Here is a 21,227-nt window from a genome sequence, read left to right as displayed (position 1 = left end):
TAAAATGACCTATATATTTGGACTCAGCTTGTCGAGTTCTATAAGTACACAAAGTTTTATCAAGAAATTCAGCAGGCTGGATACGGAAGTTATACCACCACTAGTCAAGAGATTATGAAACAAAAGTAATTAGAGCTAAAATTTAAAGATTTTTATTCTAAAAAAGCAGTGCAATATATTTTCTAGAAAATAGTACAACTAAAATGACAATTTTTCTTTTGATATTCAAATATTAATGACGTAGCCTTTTGAATGCCAGTAGTAGGTATCTAATTAATCTTAATAACATCTGTAAATAAATGAGATGAAAAAACATTATTAGCAATTTTTCGGAAACAATCTGTAAGTATTAAGTTGCTATTTAGATAGCTTAAAATTATGTGTATCTTCTAGCCTAATTGAGGTAACAATCACAATGGATTAAACTAACCCAGGCAAATCCATTGTTTGTAAAATTGAAAATATCAAACAATGTAAATCCTTTGAAAATAGTTAACTGCTCCAAGGAAACCAGAATTTTACTTCTTGATTGGAAATCGTTCATATAGCGAAGTAGGATGATAAATTTTTTATTGATTCTTTGCGTCTTGTAAAAAAGGAATAGAGATAATTAGACATTAATTATTTATGTGGATCCATTAACATGAACTTAGTTTATGGTTATTTGAGTTTTGACTATCAAATATCGAGATCGATTATTTAAAATTGTATTTATGTTCAGCTAGACTATTAGATGTCTGAATTATCTCAATCATTACTCAATAACTTTTATTTCTTTGTTTTGACACCACTAAATTAAATAAGTATACTGTAAACGATTTATCTGAAATGGCAGAAGTCATAATTAACTTAAATGGCATTTTTGCCATTAATTTATGTTGTTATCATGTTGATCTTGAATTTATTATTGGATATTGCACATGAGAACTTGATATTATATATTTAAAGTTTCCAAAACTTTAACCATTTATTATATTTTACAATATCACCAGAAATATCATTGATTGCAAATACAGGGTTTCTCAATTCCTTTCAGCCATTCCTTAATCAAATTACTGTAGTTACTTATCTCCCTTCAGTTCTGTAAATCTAACTGCCTAAAAATTGTATAACCTGATTTTTGGATAAAAAAACTGATCTGATAAAATTGTTTTCACCCCAAATGTTCATCTGTCTTGTGATGTATTTAAATGCACATTTATTCATGGTTTGATTTCTGCCACAAACTAGGTCCTGAAATTGACAGCTTAACGGACATACTTGGTGAAACATTAAAGCACCAGCCAAAAAAGGTCCGGCTACACAATAAACAAATGCAGTGACCATAATAAATGCATAGGCAAGCTTCAATGGAAGGTGAATATCTGTAGCAGTTGTTAAAAAGCCAAGAAGACAAATACTTGAGAAACCGGCAAAAAAAGTATACAACTGATTTCGTTTCCAGAAAACGTTGAATTTCCTAATTTCCCAACATAATTCACCATGCTCTTGAATAAGATTGACCAACCGTCGGGCGACCTCATTTGGAATAGTAAAAGATTGTTTTGATGATTTTGAAACAGGACTACGGAATGAAGTTGAAGCTCTTGATGAAAAACTTGAATCACTTGGTGATTTGTACTTGGCTCTAAAATGTGATCTAATAATGTGTGCAGTTTGTTTCTTGATTGAATCTAGTTGAATGATAACAGTTGAGAGGCGTAAATTTATGTAAACATGGACAACAGCTAAACATGAGGGAAGTGTAAAACCAATAAACATAATAGTGAATGAATTACGGACATTATGGCAAAACCATAATGACCATATTACAAGAGGACCATCATGAAATAAAACTGGAATGGATATACCAATGATTGGAAGTAATAGCAAGAACTCAAACAATCGAATGAAGCGCATATAATAAGATCGAAAGGTCAAAAATCTCAGCCTATCAACCCAATTGAGATGCAAAGAGCACTGGGAACGTGAGTTTTGGCCAAGCTTTTCAAATTTGAATACTCGAGTCCAAAAAGGATAGTGACGGCGATTCACATTTGTATGGAATGATAATTGACTGAGACCAGCAGCAATAGAGAAGATTATTAATAAAATGGCAAATCGATCACCTTCATGTCCATAAATACTAAGAGTATCACCATAAATAAGCTTATTTGTTTCAGGTGCAAAAAAGTAGATTAAACAGCGTATAAGAAGCACAAAAGCATGAAACATTTGAAGAATTGAATAAATCCACACTTTAGGGCCAACATTGATTTCTTGTTCGGGAAACGATGATTTAATGTAAAAATTGCGATGACCGAAAAAATTATCAATATTCCTAGTTGAAGTAAACAAAGGGAAAAACCATTCAATCACCTGTTTGATCATTTTGACCGATGACTGCAAATACTGGGGGAAGTACGTAAACTGCAAAGGGTTACATTGTTAAACTTTGTGATTTTAAGGTTCTCACCGTAAAAATGGCAACTTTTCCCAATCTTACTCAATATTCAATGAATAAATGCCAGCTCATAAACAGTAACTTATTAAATAAAATTTTATCGATTGTAATTGTTATTGACTGCATTGTCTTGAAAGCATTAATTTTACTTTGATTTTAATAACGGTTTCCATCATGCTCAACTATTGATTGAACTTGTAATTGAGGATGACTTTTTTATAGGTTACTAAAGCTGAATATTTTTCATAACTTGTGATTCAATTTAAATTGTTATTCCCTATTATCATGCAATCGTCTTGATATCTAAAAAAAGATTTAACCTTGAATAATAGCTTTTCTTTTTTCTTGATTCTTCAAAATTTTAATCACCATTATACAGTTACACTGAACGTTTCATGAATTCAACAGCAAATCGGGAATAAAAAGAGATGAAATCAGATAACAATTACACTATTTTATTATTTATTAATATGTTAAAAGCTGTAAAATGACAAGATTTTTAAAGATCAACTATTAAATTTTCAACAAAACAGTTAACAAAATGAGAAACATTTTTTGTCAGTTGAATGAATTAAAAAACATGAAATGTGAGTTACAATTGCAGGATTCCTCCCATAATCTAATTTCATCTAATTCTAGGTAAATCAAATAATCATAGAAAGGTGAGATTAAATGATGGAAATGGATTGTTCAATCTGGCTTTGAGTACAGTTGCAAGTTTGGCCAATTCACAGTCTCTTTGATTGTTTCAAGTTTAGTCCAGGTTTAACTTGAGATTGAGTATTTTTTTTTACTAAAAGCATTAACAATGAATTTAAAAAGAAACCAAAATTATGCAGAAGCACTAATAAAGAAACAATTAGCCAAATTAGTGATTAAGTTGCGATTGATGAAACTCTCCATTTCTTTGTTCCTCTTCTCTGAGTCCATTCCCTTCAACTGGAAGTTTAATTTGATTGACAAATGAATTGTTAGCCGATCCAAAAGGTGTATGATGTTGATGGTGATGATGATGATAAGCAGGAGGAGGTTGATTGGGTTCACCTGGTGCTGAGCTCAGTTGAAGTGAAGGTACAATGGTAATGGTTGGAGGCAAGTGAAGTTGAAAATCTCCGAGTTCCTCAGCTGTTCGCTCTTCGGAAATACTTTGATGTCTACTTGAGCCACTGCCAAGTGATCTTAAATCATCACAATTTAATCTTGAATCTTTCACTTGATCAGTATCAGTCATTGTCGAGGTTTTAGGTTGCAACTGTTGCACCGGCTGTGCCTGTCCTGGTGAACCAGAAGCTGGACTTGCATTGGCATTAGAGGTTATCGAACCAGTTCGACTTCTTTTTCGTTTAAGTGAAGCCTTAGACACTCTTATTGAATTTCCTCGAGTAAGAAAAGTCTTTTTACTCTTGATTGGCGAAGGCCTAATCAAATAGATGAAATCACCTTCTTCCAATTTTAAATCACAGCTTGGATTGATTATCACGTATGAAATTGTGCTTCGCTTTTCTGAGACGTCATCTGAAGAAAAAGAAAATTTCAAATGATTAAAAAACCAAGAAAGTGTTTCATTGAATCTGCTCACCGTAATCTTCAATTGGACATCCTAAATCTTGCATCCGATTCTTGACCAGATTTGTAATCTCTTGACGTTCAATCTCGGCAGATAATTGCTGATAACGAGCTCGTTCATTAAAAATTGGAAACACAAAATCTAGATTTATCTGTAATGGAACAGGAAAGGTTCAAGAAAAACAATAGATCAGTTTGACAGTGAAATGATCGTAAAATCTTCATAACTTTGATTGACAACGTACTGTTGTTGCATCAGGAGTATGAGAACCTTGAGTTCTGTAAATTCCAATGGGAATTTCACATGTTGTTGAGCACAATTTCTGGTATAACCTTCCATAGGTTCGTATCCATAGATCATCTTTGGTAATTTTCATTGATGACAGGAAACCTGATCCAGGAGCTTGATCGATACCAAGTAAAAGTCTAATTATGGTTATCATGTAATCTTTAACAAAGGCTTGATACAGCAAAGTATCCAACATTGAAGCACTAAATACGGAACCAGCAGCAAAGGGAAGTCGAAACATGTAAGATATGTGTGAACCTATTTCTCGTTCATGCTGTACAACAAGATAGATTTAGATTAGCAATTTTAATCATAAATCATTATTTCATTAAAGGCTATAGGTTAAACTAAACTTACCTTTTCCATCTTTGAAAGTGACAGTGCATAAGTATCATGAGCACGGAATTGCATAAATCTCATGTTTGACGATTGACTGAGTTCGGTAATTATTCGGACACTTGGAAACATTTTAAACATCGTTTGAACTGCCACAATTGTATTACAATCAGAAAGAAAGTCTTCCTCAGCTGAATTGGTTGTCTCTTTATTAACAACAACAACAGAGTCGGCAAGGTTGATACCAGCTTTGATCAGATCATCCAAACTGTTGAAAGATGGAAAAATTTATTTACTATTTTGGTCAGTCAAAGTCATTTCATGTCAAGTTTAATAAAGTAAAGTATTTACCTGTCGATTGAACCCTGCATCCAGTAAACAAGAGGAAACCATGAGATGGCATCAATGAAAGCTTGGGTTGGTTCGGTTTCAAGTAGGATAATGATTGGTTGCAAGGATTTAACTGAATGAAAGTGAGCTCGAAGTGGAACTATAAAGTTATAAATTGCATTAGAGGCAAAATCGGCAGCCAAGATGATACAACGAGTAGGCCAGTTGTATTCACGGGCATGTTGATGGGAACAATGTTCACAATCAGCTGTTAACACCATGCAACAAGACGGTTTCTTTTCCTTTACAAGGTAACATAAAGTAGGACTGACACCAACATAAGGTGAAACTGGAGGGAAACCTTTAACAATCCTGAAATTGAAAAAATTTAAAAAATTGAATCAATCATCTTTTACCAAATTGCCAATTACGACCCAAATTTCAATTTATAAACAGCTATTATTTCTGATAAGCTAAGCAAATGTACATTATTATTTTTTTCAAATTTGTATTCCAACGATTCTAAATCTTACAGTCAATAAACATTCATGTATTTCAAATAAAATTCACATGCTTTCTTAACATCAGTCACTTCAATTGGAATCGTTTTTGTTGAGATTTCAAAAAGTAGACAATTTAATTGGAAAATAAGAAGATTATGATATTGATTAAGACAGGAATCAATGTTACTTAAGACAAGCATTTAATGCTTAGACATAATTGGAGTAAAAACTAATGGTTACGATAAAGAATAGGAAAAATCAATAACGTTTCATTAATTTCATTGATATCCTAAATTGAATTTCAATTTTAACCAAATTTTGAAACAGTTTACACTGAAAACTCTGATTAGAGTATAAATTGTAATGTTTATTGCTTCTTGAAATGCTTTTCATAAGCAGGGATTTTTCATGATATTTTATTAACTCCTCAAAATAGGAATCAATACTCACGACTAACTGTTGATTTGATAAGAAACTTACTCAATGGCTTAAGTTATACTTATAAGTTATAATGAAATGTTGGTAAAGTTTAGGTTTAACTTACTCTGAGCATTCAGATGGAGTTACCCAAGTTAAATCACAAAGCTTTTCTTTTGGTTCATCTTTTAATCCATCTTTAGACTCTGAATCTTCATCATCCAAGGAATCATCAAACATAACGGGAACAGCAGCAATAGAAGGCCTTCGACCTCGAGCTGCGACAACATCACTGGGCGATGAATCTCTTGAAGGCAAACCAAACTCAATTCTAGGCACTTGAAGGTGATTACCAGGTTTCCGTGTCATTGCTTTCTTTGTTTTAGCAGCAAAATCCGAGACTACTTTTTTAATTCTTGCAGGCGACGAGTCTCGCCTCGATTTACGGTTAGAATCAAGGTCCATTGAAGAGCCAAAAATGGAACTGGATTTACGTCGATTACTGGGTGATCCACTTTGCAACATTTCAATCATTGAATTTTTCTTACTTCCAACCGAAAGACAGTCACCAGTTGAAATGCTGGAGACAGAAGACAATCTCCTAATAATGTCTTGTTCATCAGCTTTCAACAAATTTTCACCCGATTCATCACCATCACAGGTTAACCCAATCTCAATTGAACCACCAACAGAAAGGCTACTATTTACTTTAATAAGGTTATTATTGACTTTGGATGTAACATTATTATTGCCATTATCAGATGTAGATTGTTGCTGTTGATTACCTCGACCAGGTTGACTATTCATTGAACCCAATCCATCTGAATTGGGTGTTGGAAGGAAAGCTGAATTTTCCTCTTTTGTAATGTTCATGTAAAAACAGATATCAGATGCTTTCAAGATGTAACTTGGACCAGGATTTAACATGATGGGCCAGGTTCCCTTCATATCAGTTTGAACTCCAATTAAGGCCACTCCATATCTGTAAACAACAGAAGCAAGGAAAAAATAGGAATCAATTTTTTCCATGTATTGAGTGGAGAGAGATGAGAATATAAAAATGAACTTATCAATCAATATTTACTTACTTTCGATGTGAATGAAATGATGCATAAGTAAAACTCTTGCCTTCATATTCACCAAAAAATCGACTATCACTCAATCTTATGTGATAAATTTCATTTCCTGAACATTTACCATACAATCGATGCCATTCTTCATCTGATGTTTGACCTTCTCTAGATAAATAAAGCGTCAAAATAAATGAAATCAACTTATATCCAATCTATTTGCCATTGAACTTGAGTTTCAACCTTTTCCTGGTTAATTCAAAGGCTAACAAGTGTAATCCAGTCAACTTACTGTCCTCTAGAAGTGTGAAGAAGCAAAGTGACCAGGGTTGAGGTTCCTGGACAAAGGCAATTGTTGGCCAATAATGCGTATTTAAATTCATCCTCACAGACAACGTGCTCTGTAAATGGGACAAAAAAAGGTTCAAATTTAGGTTCACTTTCATTAGGGTGAACTATTTTTCAACCCAAATCTGATATCATTGATAAAGTTCATTTTTCCCCATTTTCTCATTGATTGGTTTTCCCTTCTTTGTTCAACTCGAATCATAAAGATGATTAATCTCAAGGGTTATATTTTATAACATAAGGTTTTACATCAACAAAGTCATTTTCATCACTTTTTTTCCTCTTCATTTTTGTCACTTCACTTCATCTTGTTAATAGCAAACTGAAACATCAATTGTAAAACTGGGAGTCAAGCTTGGATTGCCTATTAAATTTAATCACTAAGTTGATTGTCTCATTTTAACCTTTAATTCCCAATCGGATTATAAGTAAATAAAAAGAGCTGGTGATAATAAGAAGACAATTTTCAGATCATTTTGTAGACTCTGATTTTGTTGATGAAAGATTGTGAATCCAGATAGCATATTTAATTGAATTCCTGAGCTGAAACCAAGGTTTCTCATTAAATTCAAGATTTTCATCATTTACTAATCAAATGTAAACTCACCGGCAAAAACAACGTGAATCTTATTCTCAGGCCTGTAAATCTGTACATATTGAGGGATACTTGGAGCGAAATCACGAACAGCCCAAGACCTTAAAATAGTGTGTTCGTCCTGTTGAAAACAATTGAGTTAAGTGTTAAATCAATAGGAAAATGAAAATCGATTGAAGATCAAATAAGAAAATTTTCTTTGCCAAGTTAAGTTTCAATTAAGGCCTTTGAATTTGTCAATTGATAGGTGATTAAATTTTAATTTAGTCAATTGAATCATCAATATTTAATCTTCCATCATTAATGTAATTGACTTATAATTTAATGGGTAACTTACCGCAGCTCCAAGGTCGGCATAATTACGAGCTGCTAATATAAATACGGCTTCAGCAGCATCGACTCTGTTTCAATGAAAGATGATAGTTGATAGAGAATCAAATGAATTGTCATTGAATACCTGAAATGGTATAATTAGTGATATTACATTAATACTTTACCTTGCTCTTGTAAGATCTGAATCTTTCAAAGCTGATCCTTGAATGTAAATAACACGCTGAGCCCACATTGGAACCTGCAGTATCATCTTCATGGTAGTATCGAGTTCACAAGGACTCAATAGAACAACGTAAAAATCCTTTTTGGAGTGAATTGATTTATAAGCAATTAAATGGATCAAAAAGAAGAAGAAAAACAAAATTAGAAGCAATCATGTAACCATCATCTTGTTCAATTAATTGCTAAACAGTGAACCTAAAGTTAACCAGAATCACAATTGTACAACCAAAGTAACCTTGCCAGCTAATAACAAAAATACATTGAAAAGCTACCAGACGTTTGACCAAATAAACATCAAATTGTTGTTAAATAAACAGTTGTTGTGAAACTGGTAAATTGGGTTAAACTGGTAAACATTGAAGATACCTGTAAAAGTGGATGCGCATAAAATTCATTGAGAAAGTCCATGACGGTATCGGTGCGAAGTGTTGTACTGCAAACGACTACATGTTTCTCGGTTTGAGCTCTTTGAACGCTATAATTGCCACCAAGCTTTTGCCTTTCCATCCAAGTACAGGCCAACTGTTCAAATTGTGTCGGTAACACGATAAGTGCTACACAAATCATTACCACCATGAATAGTTGAGAAGGCGTATTTTCAGGTGTGTAATCACCATAACCAACAAAAGCAAAGGTAACAACAACAAAATAAAGAGATTCAAAAAGGTTCACATTGCGTCCTCCGGCTCTTTGAAAATGTTGAAAACCACAAACACTAATCAAGAAAATATAAATTGCCAGAAATTATAAATCAACAACAATTTTGTCAATCCTTACCTTGTAAAAATAAGACATATTAAGGTTGTTATTAAAATTGTGAGTCGTTGTGATAAGGCTGATTGAGATTGTTGCATCGCTCGGTGAACATCATTCTAGAAATTAGATTTTGATTAAATTTGATTAAGAGTTAATCATGATGAAAGATTGGCATTGTTCTGTGAAAATTGTATTCTCATCATTTTATGCTTATTTAATTTCATACGTTTGAAAGTTGAGTGTAAAAATGAATATCTTTTAACCACTCCAAGCACGTAGTTAATCAGGGTAAAATGATTTTGATTTCTTCCTTTACTTCAATGGTAATGAACAATCTATGAAAATCAAGCTCATCATTATCAATTCACAGTTGATTTGATATGATTTATTCATTGCTCAATATTATTCCCTGTCAGTCCCTGTTTAGAAAGAGTAGTTTCATGAGGAAAATGTTTAACTTGAAATGTTAACAAATGTTCACCTGAGTAAAATGTATTATTATTCACCCTTCTTCCCTGTAAACTATTGAAACATTTTGATGTGTTGATAAATAATTCAAAGATGAATCTAAATCGCTTCCTTAATCAAATGTAAACGCAACAAAAATTACAGCCAATTGTACCTTATTGAGCCTCTCATGAGATCAATTTAAATGGTTTGATTCTCAAATTATTATTTGACTATCTAGTGATGGAAATGCTTGCAGTTTCAATTTAGCCAATTATTGAATAATAATGAACTATTTTAAATTCAAAATGTATACTTACAAACATTTTTTCAAGAGTTTGCTTTGCCAACCAACAGTGAAGAAAGGTTGGAACAAAAATGGTACGAAATGGTGAATAAAATATCTTCATCATTGGTAAAAGGGGAGAAAATTTAAACCAAATTAAGTTAAATATCAATCAGAATTGTTGAGTTGAAGTCGAGTGTCAAAAATTACTTACTGAGATAAGGAAAGGTACATTGTTTACAATTTCCAGAATCACATGAAATGAAAAAAGTGTCCGCATCAGGCTACTCTGTATGATGAAAAAGGTAGAGACAGTTGGAATGATTTGTGGATTGATAGAAAATATCCATTCAACAGTGAATCACTTTGTAAAGACTGATTATTTCAGTTATATTGCATTATCGAAACAATTAATTACAAAAAACTCAAAAAATTAAAACTAGAATACGAAATAATCATGAAGAGCGTTTTAGAAACAAGAATTTGTCTCCAAAAGCGAGCGGAAAGTGAAATTAAAATGATATTCAATGCCTGGAATGCCTCAATCCAGGTTGAGATTTAAAGCAGACTTGTGCATCATTGCGGTCATTAGTTAGCTTCAAAGCAAAAAATTAGAAAAATTCGTAAAATTAAGAGCGTTTGAAATACCTTTTTGGTTAAATATACCAGAAGAATGACTTCGGCTACAAAAAAGACTGAGATGATGGCTTCGAATAACCAGATTATAAAACTACGTTGAACCCAAATTATCCCTTTCCTAGAGAAAGAAAACAGTACAGTTATTGGCTTAGGTTTTCATTACAATTTCGGCCACAATGGTCTAGAGACAAATAGTCACTAGTTTTAGATATTTAAATAAACGTTTTTGCTTACCAGTTAATTGGGTCTGTATTATGTGAAGTGATTGTTTCGTTTTCAGAATTGGACGGAATCGTTTGGTAAATTGATTTAGAGTCTTTAACAGTACCAATATGATTACATTCTGGACTAAAGAAGCCGAAAAAAGATGCATGTTAAGCAAAATTAACACAATATTGATGCAAAAGTTGGTTTAAAACACAAAGAGCAGAAAGTTTAGCTCAAAGGTAGCTTAAAGGACTACAGGCAATAAGTTTGACTTTCGAGTAAAGATTTAGGAAATTTTAGGTGTGTAGGTGCTTGAATACTTAGTCTTGTATCAAAGCAAAAAGTTTTCTCATGAACCGTTCTCGAGAAAATCGAGGTCAAAGTTAAAACTTCGATCGCCTTTTATTCGGTTATCGAAGCAGATATTTTCATGAAACTCATTTCGCAGATGTAAAATTTGATGATCAACTAGAGCGTGCATTAATTTTGCGAGAAAAATCTTCTGTTTTTGTGCAAAACAGATCACTTCGATTTGAACTTAAACGTGTCGCATTCGGTCACCGTAATAGTTAGAGACTTGAAACTTATTAATTGCCGATAAAAATTGATTGTACACATCAACAATTAAATACTTTTTCCAATACTACGACAGTTCTCTAGATTTTGGCCATTAACCCAAAAAGTTTGAGTCTGAATATTTCGAGAACGGTAGCACCTACAATCACCATTCTTTCACCATTCATTAGATTTTATTAGGGGAAATATCTGTATTTGAATAAATACTACAGAAAATCTGAGCTGGTCATTTCATAATGAATTTTCTTCTAGAGTTTCATAAATTTTGGATTTGAGATAACGTTATCTTTAGAAATTGGGTATCAAATGTAAATTTCATTCAATAAAGCGCTGGAAATTTTTTCAGAAATTTAAACGAACTAATATTTTATTCCATAATAAAATCTAACCAAGACCCAAAGAATGGTGATTGTAGGTGCTACCGTTCTCGAAATATTCAGACTCAAACTTTTTGGGTTAATGGTCAAAATCGAGAGAACTGTCGATATATTCAAAAAAGTGTTTATTTGTTGATGTGTACAATCTATTTTTAGCCACAAATAATAAGTTTCAAGTCTCTAACTATCACGATCATCGAATGCGACACGTTTAAATTTAAATCGAACTGATCTGTTTTACACAAAAACAGAAGATTTTATATCTAAAAATTAATAGACGCTCTTGTTGGCCATCAAATTTTACATCTGGGAAATGAGTTTCACCGAAATATCTGGCTCCAGAACCAAATAAAATGCAATCTAAGTTTCAACTTTGACCGCGATTTTCTCGAGAACGGTTTATCAGAAAACTTTTTGGTTCGGTACAAGACAAAGTATTTAAGACCCTACACACCCACAAAGTCCAAAATCTCAACCCAAAGGTAAAAATTCTAGCCCATAGCTCTTGAAGGAACATAACTAAATTACAATATTGTTTTGAGCTTCAATGGATTAATTCTTAAAGTTTTGACTTACCAATCAGCCGGATCAGGACCGTCGTCAAGCATGACTCTTATTACATAGAGCAGACAGGCAAATAGCTTGAGGACCATTTTAACCCCTCTTATCCTAAAACCTGATAGCAATTTATGAAAATTGTTAGCATCTGAATTAGTCTTCAAACATGATTCTTGATATAATAAACGGTAAACTGAATTACTGTAATGCATGTAAAAAGCATTGAAAATAAAGTGCAAAAATGAAAACTTGTTATGCAAATTGGTTTTGCTCAGTTTTTACATTTCAAATGGTCTTGACAAACAAAAAGTAAAATGAGATTGACAAAAGAAATCCTTGCTTTTCTCTCAAATCAGAATGGGATTTGCTTTAATATGGATTTATAATGGATTTATTATTGTTCATTTGTTATATCAACGTATGAATGATGAACAAAAATACAATTGAATACAATTTGATTTGTTAACAATCAACCTTTCCACCGGTAATCTTATACATCTTATAAATCATATGTTTCCAGCTATTCCAGCTAAAAAAAGGTAAACTCATTTTTTGTTCCTATTCCCATTGAAATATTGAAATAAGCTCAAGTTATTTGAGCAAAAGTTTAAATGATATAATTTCATGAGAATATAAAAATAATATCAAGAATCAAATGCTGAAAACTGGATACAAAACTGATCAGTTAAACTTACTTGACTTTTTATTTTTTATCAAATACTCTTGAAGCCTTTCCTTGAAGGTATTTTCATTGACATAAAATTCAACTCGAACCCTGAAATGAGACAAAATCATTAGAACATTCAAATCGAGACAAAATAATCAACTCATCTTCAGCTCATCATAACCCAAAAATATTAAGATCAATGAACAGAAACCCAAAAATCATTTTCCAAGAAAAGATGTTTAATGATAAATTTAACTCTAATCTAAACCAGGGAATGAAAGATATTTATTGATTTTCAATTGAATAGTTGATTAAAAATTGAAAAGTAGCTTTTGATGTTAATAGTGAAAATTGATTGTTAATCGAGAAAAGACTTTTTTGATTCACTTTTAACCTGCAGCTTTACCAAATGTAAATGTTTTTACAACATTCGTTACCTGTTGACTATTCAAGACATTACCTGAACCTTGAGAGGAAATGATGAAGGAGAGATGAAGATCTGGATTGATGAGGATGAAGTGTTGAAAGAAAAGGAAGAAAAAATTGTTCAACAAAAGAGTTAGGAAATTGTCTGAAAATCACGATTCAGGGTGAAAATGAATTTTTTTTCTGCTCCTCTGTCCTTTCCATTTCAGTCTTCATCACCTTTATCATGTTCATCTTTTCACAAGAGATAAAAACTGATGTCATCAAGATGAGTTTCATTTTGTTAACCCTGAAGGAGTAAATGACAATTTCACCAACCCAATTTACTTGGGTTTTATTATTGTATTTATTATTACGCTTAATTTACCAAAGTCTCATTAAAATATAGCTCAACACTTGTAACACCGCTTTTGTTTTTACCTTTATATTCATCATCTTTTAACCAACTCAAGTTTAACCCTAAAGATAATCATCAATTGAATAATAATAATGATTATAATGATAATTTCTTGTCATCTTTTATCGAGATAATCAAGGGAAACAATTAGATTTGATTCACTCTTTTCCCTCAACAAGCGTTTTCACTTTTCATTTTGATGCTTATATTTTGGATAATCAATTGCGCTCTAATTAGATTATAATTGTGCATTTTAAATTACATTAAGAGTGTTACATTATGATTATGTATTCATGATGGAAATTGATTTATCAAAATCCATTTTCAGAATATTAATAGACAATTAAAATTAATCAGCTTTAGACTGCTAACCAAACCTGAAAACCAGAAAATCTTTTGGGTAAAAGACTTATGACAATTTTTCAATCCCAATCAGTAATATTGATCTTGACAATCAATATTTGATTTATGATTGGAGTCAACTTTGGATTTTTAAATTTAAATTTCCTTCTAAATTGTTTTTCTGTTACAATTAACATTTATTAATTATCATTATTATAGTCGATTAATATTGTTTGATTAACCCTCCTTGAAACAATCTCTATAGCCTGGAGTGTGATGTTAATCAAGCCAAAATTGGGTTTCTAAAGGTTAACTGGTTTATTATGGTTTTGGGTTGATGATGAATTACCCGATTTTTTGGACAAACATTCAGGTTTAAATTAACTTGATTATCTATTTTTTAATCATTAAACATTAATTAGGCAAATATGTTACAATTTAAAAATAGATTTACTGTTTTCTTCTTGTTTTCAATATTATTAATATTTTCAATAATATTTACTTTGAATATTTTGGTTCAACCAGTTTGAGTGTGTAAACCCAAATTTGACATTTGAGGAAATTTTAGATGAAATTTTTTTAGGTTTTTGATAGAAACTAATTTAATGTAAAATTGAAATGAAAGGATCAACAATTAATATAAATAATATTGTAATTTGAATACCTTTACATTATTACATTTTGATATTGGTAAACCTTTTCATGTAACAATTGAACCATTTTATATGCAATTTGAGTTGAAATATATTTCATTTCATTTTTTTGATTTAATCAAAATAAATCAAAAGTAAAAGATTAGGTAAGATGGAGCAAGAAAATATTTAATATAATATATCAAATATCAAGAATCGATTAAATATTGATCTTATGAAAAAAGAAGAGGAAAATTGTACAGAAAAATGAATAATGGTTGTTGTTTTACAGAATAGTCAATGAAAATAGTGAAACAAAATGATGACGAGAATGAAAAAAGAAGAAGAAATGATGAAAATGATGAGGAACCAAAAGGTAAATTGAAGGTAAATTGATAATAGGGAAGAGTAAGCAAAAAGAGAATGAATTTGGTCGGAAATGTAATAGAGTTATGATGAAGATGATTAAGACAATGAGAGGAAATGAGAGTCAATAAGAGGGTCAAGATGGTCAACAATTTTGAGTGAAAGTAAATTTTGGTTCACCGGTTTATCAGTTTCTTATTGCTACTTGCTTAGGTTTGGATACACACCTTGGAGTGAATGCTAAATTGTCATAACTATCGGTTGACTTGAGTGTACTTTCAGGTGGCAAGGTTCGCCTTCGAAGTGGCGGAATGTAAGACGAAGACGAGAAGCGAGGTACATCGGTTGAGCTGGGCTCATCTCGACGAGAAATGTCCGTTTGAAAGGAACTTCGATTGAGTGTATGTCGAGATGAGGAAGAGGCAGTTGAGGCAATGGAAGGTGTTCTTAGTTGGGTCAAGTTTAGACAATCGGGTTGTCGAGCTGAAGATCGACGCCCAAAGCGACCTGGATAACGAAAGAACCATAAATTGGACATTTTCTCGTTGATCCAGGAAACTATCAATTTGAATGTAGACTTGGAGTTGATTAAATCACTCCTTGAATGGCAAGGATTTTCACTCCAACAATCACACTTAATCACACTACAATCACGTTTATTATTGTTACTGTTTTCACTGTTGACATCGAGTGAACAATTTGAGTTTTCAGTTGAATAACAAGTAGAGTTAATTGTTACATTGAACCACATTAATTATACCAATGGTTGACATTTATATTTACAATTAACAATGTTGAAAAGTTGATAAACTGAAAAGTCGGTTTATAACCATTTAAACAAGTGTAAACACTTAAAGAGATTCAATATTTTTGGGTTTGCTTTTTGGGTTAGTTTAGTGAATTAAATGCTGAATTGGTAATGAGATTCAATTGTTGTTTGTAATCCAACAACTTGTTGAAAGTTCAATCAGTAAACTGTTAACTCTTTTTTTTATTTCACCCAAAAAAATACGACAATCAAGTCAACCTGAATATGATTTTTTTGTCTCTTCAATTTGATTATGCTCTTTACAAGCTACAACTTGAAAGCCACTATATATTGGTGGTGAATCAACTCCCTAGTTTCACTCCCAGTCATCCTCAACTCTTGCCTTTATCATCACCCTCATCACCGTCATCTTCATCATTCAACATTTATATTTAAACAAAATTTCAAATTCCATGTAACCAAAGTTAATCTGGTAACATTGAATTTACTTTTTGTTTTGAAGAAAATTTTTCACCTTTTCTTTACTTCTAAATCTACCTTAAGGGATACCTTTTTTTGGGTTTTCTGGTTAAGACTTGTGGCACATTGACATTAGGTTTACCCATTTTTTTCGTGATAAATTGTCCATTAATTGGCAAGCATAACTCAAATTTATATTCATAAATCAATCGCGTTTCAGCCTTTGTCTTGATCTCAATTGTTGCCCTTCAGTTGGCTAAATTGTTGGCGAAATTTGTTATCACAATTGACCTCACTGTTTCTTGGAACTCAAATTAATGTTCAATTAATCAGAAATGACAACAGGAAAATGTAACTTGTTCATTGGGTTCATCTTTACTCAATCATCAAACCTTTTTCTTCATGCAATCTTGCACTTTGGTTATTTTGGGTAACCAGTTAAACGGGTAGTTATTGGTTAATCCAAATGTCCTTTATAACCTTTTTTATTTCCACTTGCTTGATTAACTTTAATTCTTGATAATTAGCTTTTGTTTTTAATTTTATTGATCAAAGGCTTAATCTTGTTCACTTGACTAATTAATGTCTCAACATAAGCCTTTTCAAGTTGAAACAAAAATTTTGGGTTCACTTTGTTTTGATTTTATTTCTCTATAAATCCATTGAAGTTGCTTTGAGAAAAGGTTATTAAAGATAAAACTTAATTTAAAATAACAAGGTTAGTTGGAGTGATAATTATTTGGTTTAATAATTATAATTAGATAGTGAAGTTAACACTTTGGTTGATCACAGTTACGCACTTAATTTAACCGATAGTTGATTTTACAGTTAAAGGTCGGACTGACTGAATGAACGAAGAAAGTTGTATTCATGGAAGTGTATCAGTTTTAATAACTGAGAATTATGTATCTTTATGAATTGAAAAACAAATTAAGATTGAAAAATAGAGATAATAGAGTGTAAAAAATAGATTTATTTGAAAGTATTTAACAATTAGCATCGGATAATCAGTTAAACAACAAAACAAATATCAATTACAAGTCATTAATACAACTAATAAAGTATTTTTCTGAAAAAACTACAATAAGCAACAGAAGATGGAGGCACTTGCAATGAGTCCTTATTTTTTCTGTTGAATGTTAAATGAAACAATGCTTGTTAATACAGTTAATGTAAGAATAATCATCTTTTGACATTTGGTTAATTTTAACGTTAATTTTGGCCAACATTAGTTGATTTGAATAAATATTGTCTCTTTCGTTTCTCGCTCTATTTTATTTTATATTTATGGATATTTTGGTTCCTTACAAAGCTTTGTATAATAACTTCAACTTTACTAGTGAAGCAGCCTTACGATGTCATCATTGAGTGATCAAAGTGTATCCATTGTAACATTAAAGGCATTACAAGTCTACAAAGGTTAAAGAACTTATTAGCCTGGATAATCATGAGGATGGTGATTGAGATATTTATGGACCAACCCCAACTGGTTACCGAAAATCTTGGAACTGTTATACTCATTGGTACTCTTTGTGTTGGGTTACAACTTTTATTCCCTCTGATCAAATGATCATTCAAGGATATAATCATTTATGACAAAGGTAATATTGTTTGGTGTTGAAGCTTTATTTTCACCTCTTCTCTGTCTATAGTGTGTCTTGATAAAGGTCAAGTGTTGGTAAAGGGTTAAATAAGGTTTACATTAGGAAGGGATTGATCAGTCCATAATAATGTTAATAACTGTTTTCGTGTAAATATTAACATTGGAAAGACTAAGCAGGAAGAAGGGAAATAAAGTGATGAGAAAAGATGAAGAAAGAGTTAACAGATGATGATGAATATTTAGAAACTGTCAAACTAATAAAACCAGCAAAGATAGTGTATAATGATGAGATAAACAGTAGATGATGCATTTCCAAAAAAGATGAAAGATCAAGACGAGGATAAGGAAGAAGCAAGAATATGCTTTTTCATGTTATTTCTGATTCTTTGTTTTTTTTCTCTCCCTATCAATTCAGACTGGCATCGATATTAGGCCATCAAGTTGTCAATGTTCACAAGCAAGACGAAGCTATCCTGGGACAGAAAAAGTTCATATTACACAGGAATTGATGGTTAAACATTTTTGAAGGAAGGAGAAAGGCAAAGATGAAGATAAATTTTGGATCCAACTGTAAACAAACTTCTGGAGAAACTCTGTTCTGGCTTTGTAAAGATCGGAACCGGAAAAGATCGAGATCATAAAAAAAGAGAAGAGAAAAATCGAAATAATTTAGTGTTTTTATCAAGAAATAGATTGATGAGGAAAGCTTATTTTTAGGTTTATTTTCTTGCCTGGTTTACATGGTTTTTTGGTTTCTCTGTTCATGACTTTGATCCCGCTATTGATCAGAAAATATCTCATGGAATGAAAGCTTTGTGAAAAAGTTGAATAACCCTGAAAAAACAGACTAAACTGTTAATCTGGTACAATGTTGACCACATCTTAATCTGTTAATGTTAACCAAAAGAATGGTCAACAATTATTTACATTCAACATTTCCATCGATTCATTTTCATTGAAACGTTACTTTAGTCAATTTGATTTGGTTAATGCAAGTTTGTAAATGTAAACAAAATCACTTAACGTTTACATGTTATTATTAACATTAAATCAGTTTTATATACACTTACAAGAAATCAAAATCAATTATAATCACTCATCAAGTGAATTAACTCGTTCAACTGATTATCTTGACTCTAACTGAGTTTATGTTGAACAATGTTTGTTTGTGTTTTGCTTTTTTCCCCTCTCAAACAGCTAGTAAAACAAAATGAGAAACTTGACAAGTCAAATTAATATTACCATTGAATAATAAACAAAGTGAAATGTTGATTGAAATTAGTGTAAAATAAAACCTTAAATCACCAATATAACCAGATTTATGATCAACTGTGATGGTTAAAGTTAAATGGTAAAGGTTAGCAAACTTGGCTTGTAATAACTTATAACAATCTTTTTTATTCTTGAAATGTAAACAGGTTGATGACTTTATTGATATTTTTTGCACAATATTTATCTCATTTCTTGATTGTGTTGGTTGATTTTGGATCGATTGGGATGGAAATTGATAATTGAATAGAAGCTGGAGTTATATGCATTCAAGTAATTTCAAGTGAAATTGGATTGATTGGAAAGTATGGAAACAATGCACTTTTATTTGATGAATACAAGATTTTCAATTTTGGCATAACTGAATATTTAATTTAAGCTTCAACCTTTCAGGTTTAATCTTTATTTATGGAGAGAAGGTAAATTTGATAGCAAAATGTCTTCCCATTGATCCATCGATTTTGACTTAACCCGAAAACCAGTGAACACAATAACAACAAATGGAGGACATGTTTAATATTTAATAATATTAGGTTGCATGCAAGAGAGGCCATTCAAAACCATCAACAATGGGACCGAGAATGGGAAAACAATGACCATTTGCATTTGATTAACTAAAATTGTGAGTTCATTAATCGACTTTCAACTTTTCAAATGAACTTTCAAATGGAAAAAAAGAAAAGGTTCAAAGTGAAAAAGGTTCAACAATGTAAGGTAATAAGGGTTGATGAGTTGAATGAGTTGAAGTTGATTTTAACTTTAAAGGGTTCTATTGAGTGGTTTAAAGACGGAAAAGTCAAAAGTAAATTGAATCAATAATTATTTACCTTTCACCATCATCAACATAAGGATTTTCATTGTGTCCAAGTATAATGTCACGTAAAAAGTTACAAGTTTGGTAGCCATTAATGGGCTCCAACTGTTTACTTCCGTAGACAAGATTCATTGTATTGATCATTGATATTTTTCACTGATTTTTTTGCCTCCTTTCATTCACCAATGGGTCTTGGGAAGGTTGAACAGTTTGGAGTGAAACAATATTAGGTTGAGTTTACACTGATTCAATTACAGTTAATCAAGAAGTCAAGTTTTTTTGCTGTTAAAAAGTTGACTTTAAGTTTACATTTGAAAAAGTATTGAACATAATGATTGTTGAAGGGTTGATGTTGGGCTTACATTTGATGAAAAACAAAATGATTGGTAAAAAACATTATTATTATTATTACTATTATGAAGTTAGATGGTATCAAAAGCCCATTGAATGTTGATTTGATAATAATATCAAAGTGAAGACTATTCAAAATCTAATAGAGATGAGAAGGAAAAAAATCTCAAAACAGGGGGAAAAATAGATCTGATTGTGAGCAAAGTATAAGTTACACATAAAGTTGCTCTCTTCCAACTCTCACTCTCTTCATATCTTGTGCTAAACATAAAACCCTACATAACCCACCCCACAGATATTATCATCACTATCAACAAGGCTAACTTTGTACGTAATAATAATAATGATAATATTAATGGTAATATAATAATATATTAAAATTGATTCGTTCGTCAAATAATCAAAGCTCTTTGACGATTCAACAAAATTAATGGTTCTCAGGTTGTTGCCTATTATTACTTGGGTAAGTTGATGTTGGTGTTGCCATTAAGCTGTTGGTAAACATTTCTTGAGAAACATTTCAAGCTTGTTTATCGTCCTTTATTCATCTGCAATTTTCCTCTTGGTCATCATCTTTGAACTTCATCTTTAACATTATCTTTGCCATCCTTTTGCTCTTTCACCATCAGTCGAAATTGTTGATCTCGATTCATATTTTAATTCCTTGTCCAAGATATTCTTATGGATTCACCAGTAACCATCCTTTCCTGAGCAACTCCCCGTCTTGACTTGTTTCAATATTATTTACGTTTCTCCAGTTGTTTAATCACTTATCCTTCCAACACTTTATCTCATTGACTTTATATATTTAATGGTTTTCAATCAGATTTTGTT

At 31.5% G+C, this 21,227-nt stretch overlaps 2 protein-coding genes and 3 long non-coding RNA genes across 5 annotated transcripts; 1 reads left to right on the top strand and 4 right to left on the bottom strand.

The window, feature by feature from the left end:
- Window positions 1–136: 136 nt before the first annotated feature.
- On the bottom strand, window positions 137–2,486 carry LOC107366599 (uncharacterized). The gene is made up of 3 exons (XM_015934219.3): window positions 1,261–2,486; window positions 431–586; window positions 137–289 (listed from the first exon to the last, which is right to left on the bottom strand). The coding sequence occupies exons 1-3, from the start codon at window positions 2,368–2,370 to the stop codon at window positions 233–235; spliced, it is 1,323 nt and encodes a 440-aa protein (XP_015789705.2). The 5' UTR covers window positions 2,371–2,486; the 3' UTR covers window positions 137–232.
- Window positions 2,487–2,882: 396 nt separating this feature from the next.
- On the bottom strand, window positions 2,883–16,118 carry SLO2 (slowpoke 2). The gene is made up of 20 exons (XM_089267011.1): window positions 15,356–16,118; window positions 12,994–13,073; window positions 12,317–12,416; window positions 10,815–10,928; window positions 10,590–10,698; window positions 10,156–10,230; window positions 9,976–10,059; window positions 9,230–9,324; window positions 8,819–9,167; window positions 8,395–8,531; window positions 8,235–8,298; window positions 7,910–8,018; window positions 7,247–7,355; window positions 6,973–7,122; window positions 6,012–6,866; window positions 4,986–5,336; window positions 4,656–4,902; window positions 4,255–4,572; window positions 4,023–4,161; window positions 2,883–3,958 (listed from the first exon to the last, which is right to left on the bottom strand). Exons 1-20 carry the CDS (start codon window positions 15,877–15,879, stop codon window positions 3,312–3,314), a joined length of 4,656 nt encoding a protein of 1,551 aa, XP_089123137.1. The 5' UTR covers window positions 15,880–16,118; the 3' UTR covers window positions 2,883–3,311.
- Window positions 16,119–17,448: 1,330 nt separating this feature from the next.
- LOC112539312 (uncharacterized) lies at window positions 17,449–19,023 on the top strand. The gene is made up of 2 exons (XR_003083074.2): window positions 17,449–17,957; window positions 18,375–19,023. It is a non-coding gene; the product is annotated as an uncharacterized LOC112539312 (long non-coding RNA).
- Window positions 19,024–19,729: 706 nt separating this feature from the next.
- Window positions 19,730–20,185, bottom strand: LOC149093730 (uncharacterized). Its single transcript, XR_016198346.1, has 2 exons — window positions 20,056–20,185; window positions 19,730–19,887 (listed from the first exon to the last, which is right to left on the bottom strand). It is a non-coding gene; the product is annotated as an uncharacterized LOC149093730 (long non-coding RNA).
- A 108-nt stretch (window positions 20,186–20,293) lies between these two features.
- Window positions 20,294–20,993, bottom strand: LOC149093729 (uncharacterized). The gene is made up of 2 exons (XR_016198345.1): window positions 20,853–20,993; window positions 20,294–20,399 (listed from the first exon to the last, which is right to left on the bottom strand). It is a non-coding gene; the product is annotated as an uncharacterized LOC149093729 (long non-coding RNA).
- Between the last annotated feature and the right edge of the window lie 234 nt (window positions 20,994–21,227).

This window comes from Tetranychus urticae, chromosome 2, assembly GCF_039701765.1.
Source record: "Tetranychus urticae isolate SD_2017Ah chromosome 2, NJAU_TeUrti_SD_1.0, whole genome shotgun sequence".
NCBI lineage: Eukaryota > Metazoa > Arthropoda > Arachnida > Trombidiformes > Tetranychidae > Tetranychus > Tetranychus urticae.
This window is presented reverse-complemented; position numbering and strand designations above follow the sequence as displayed.

Coding starts and splice junctions, on each gene's coding strand:
- LOC107366599 (XM_015934219.3), bottom strand. CDS start 2,370: ATGATCAAACAGGTGATTGAATGGTTTTTCCCTTTGTTTACTTCAACT. Junction 587..1,260: donor GTGCTTTAATGTTTCACCAA/GTATGTCCGTTA, acceptor CTTTTTTACAAG/ACGCAAAGAATCAATAAAAA. Junction 290..430: donor CAAACAATGGATTTGCCTGG/GTTAGTTTAATC, acceptor ATTTATTTACAG/ATGTTATTAAGATTAATTAG.
- SLO2 (XM_089267011.1), bottom strand. CDS start 15,879: ATGTGGTTCAATGTAACAATTAACTCTACTTGTTATTCAACTGAAAAC. Junction 12,417..12,993: donor GATAAAAAATAAAAAGTCAA/GTAAGTTTAACT, acceptor AATTGCTATCAG/GTTTTAGGATAAGAGGGGTT. Junction 4,162..4,254: donor ATACTCCTGATGCAACAACA/GTACGTTGTCAA, acceptor GTTCCATTACAG/ATAAATCTAGATTTTGTGTT.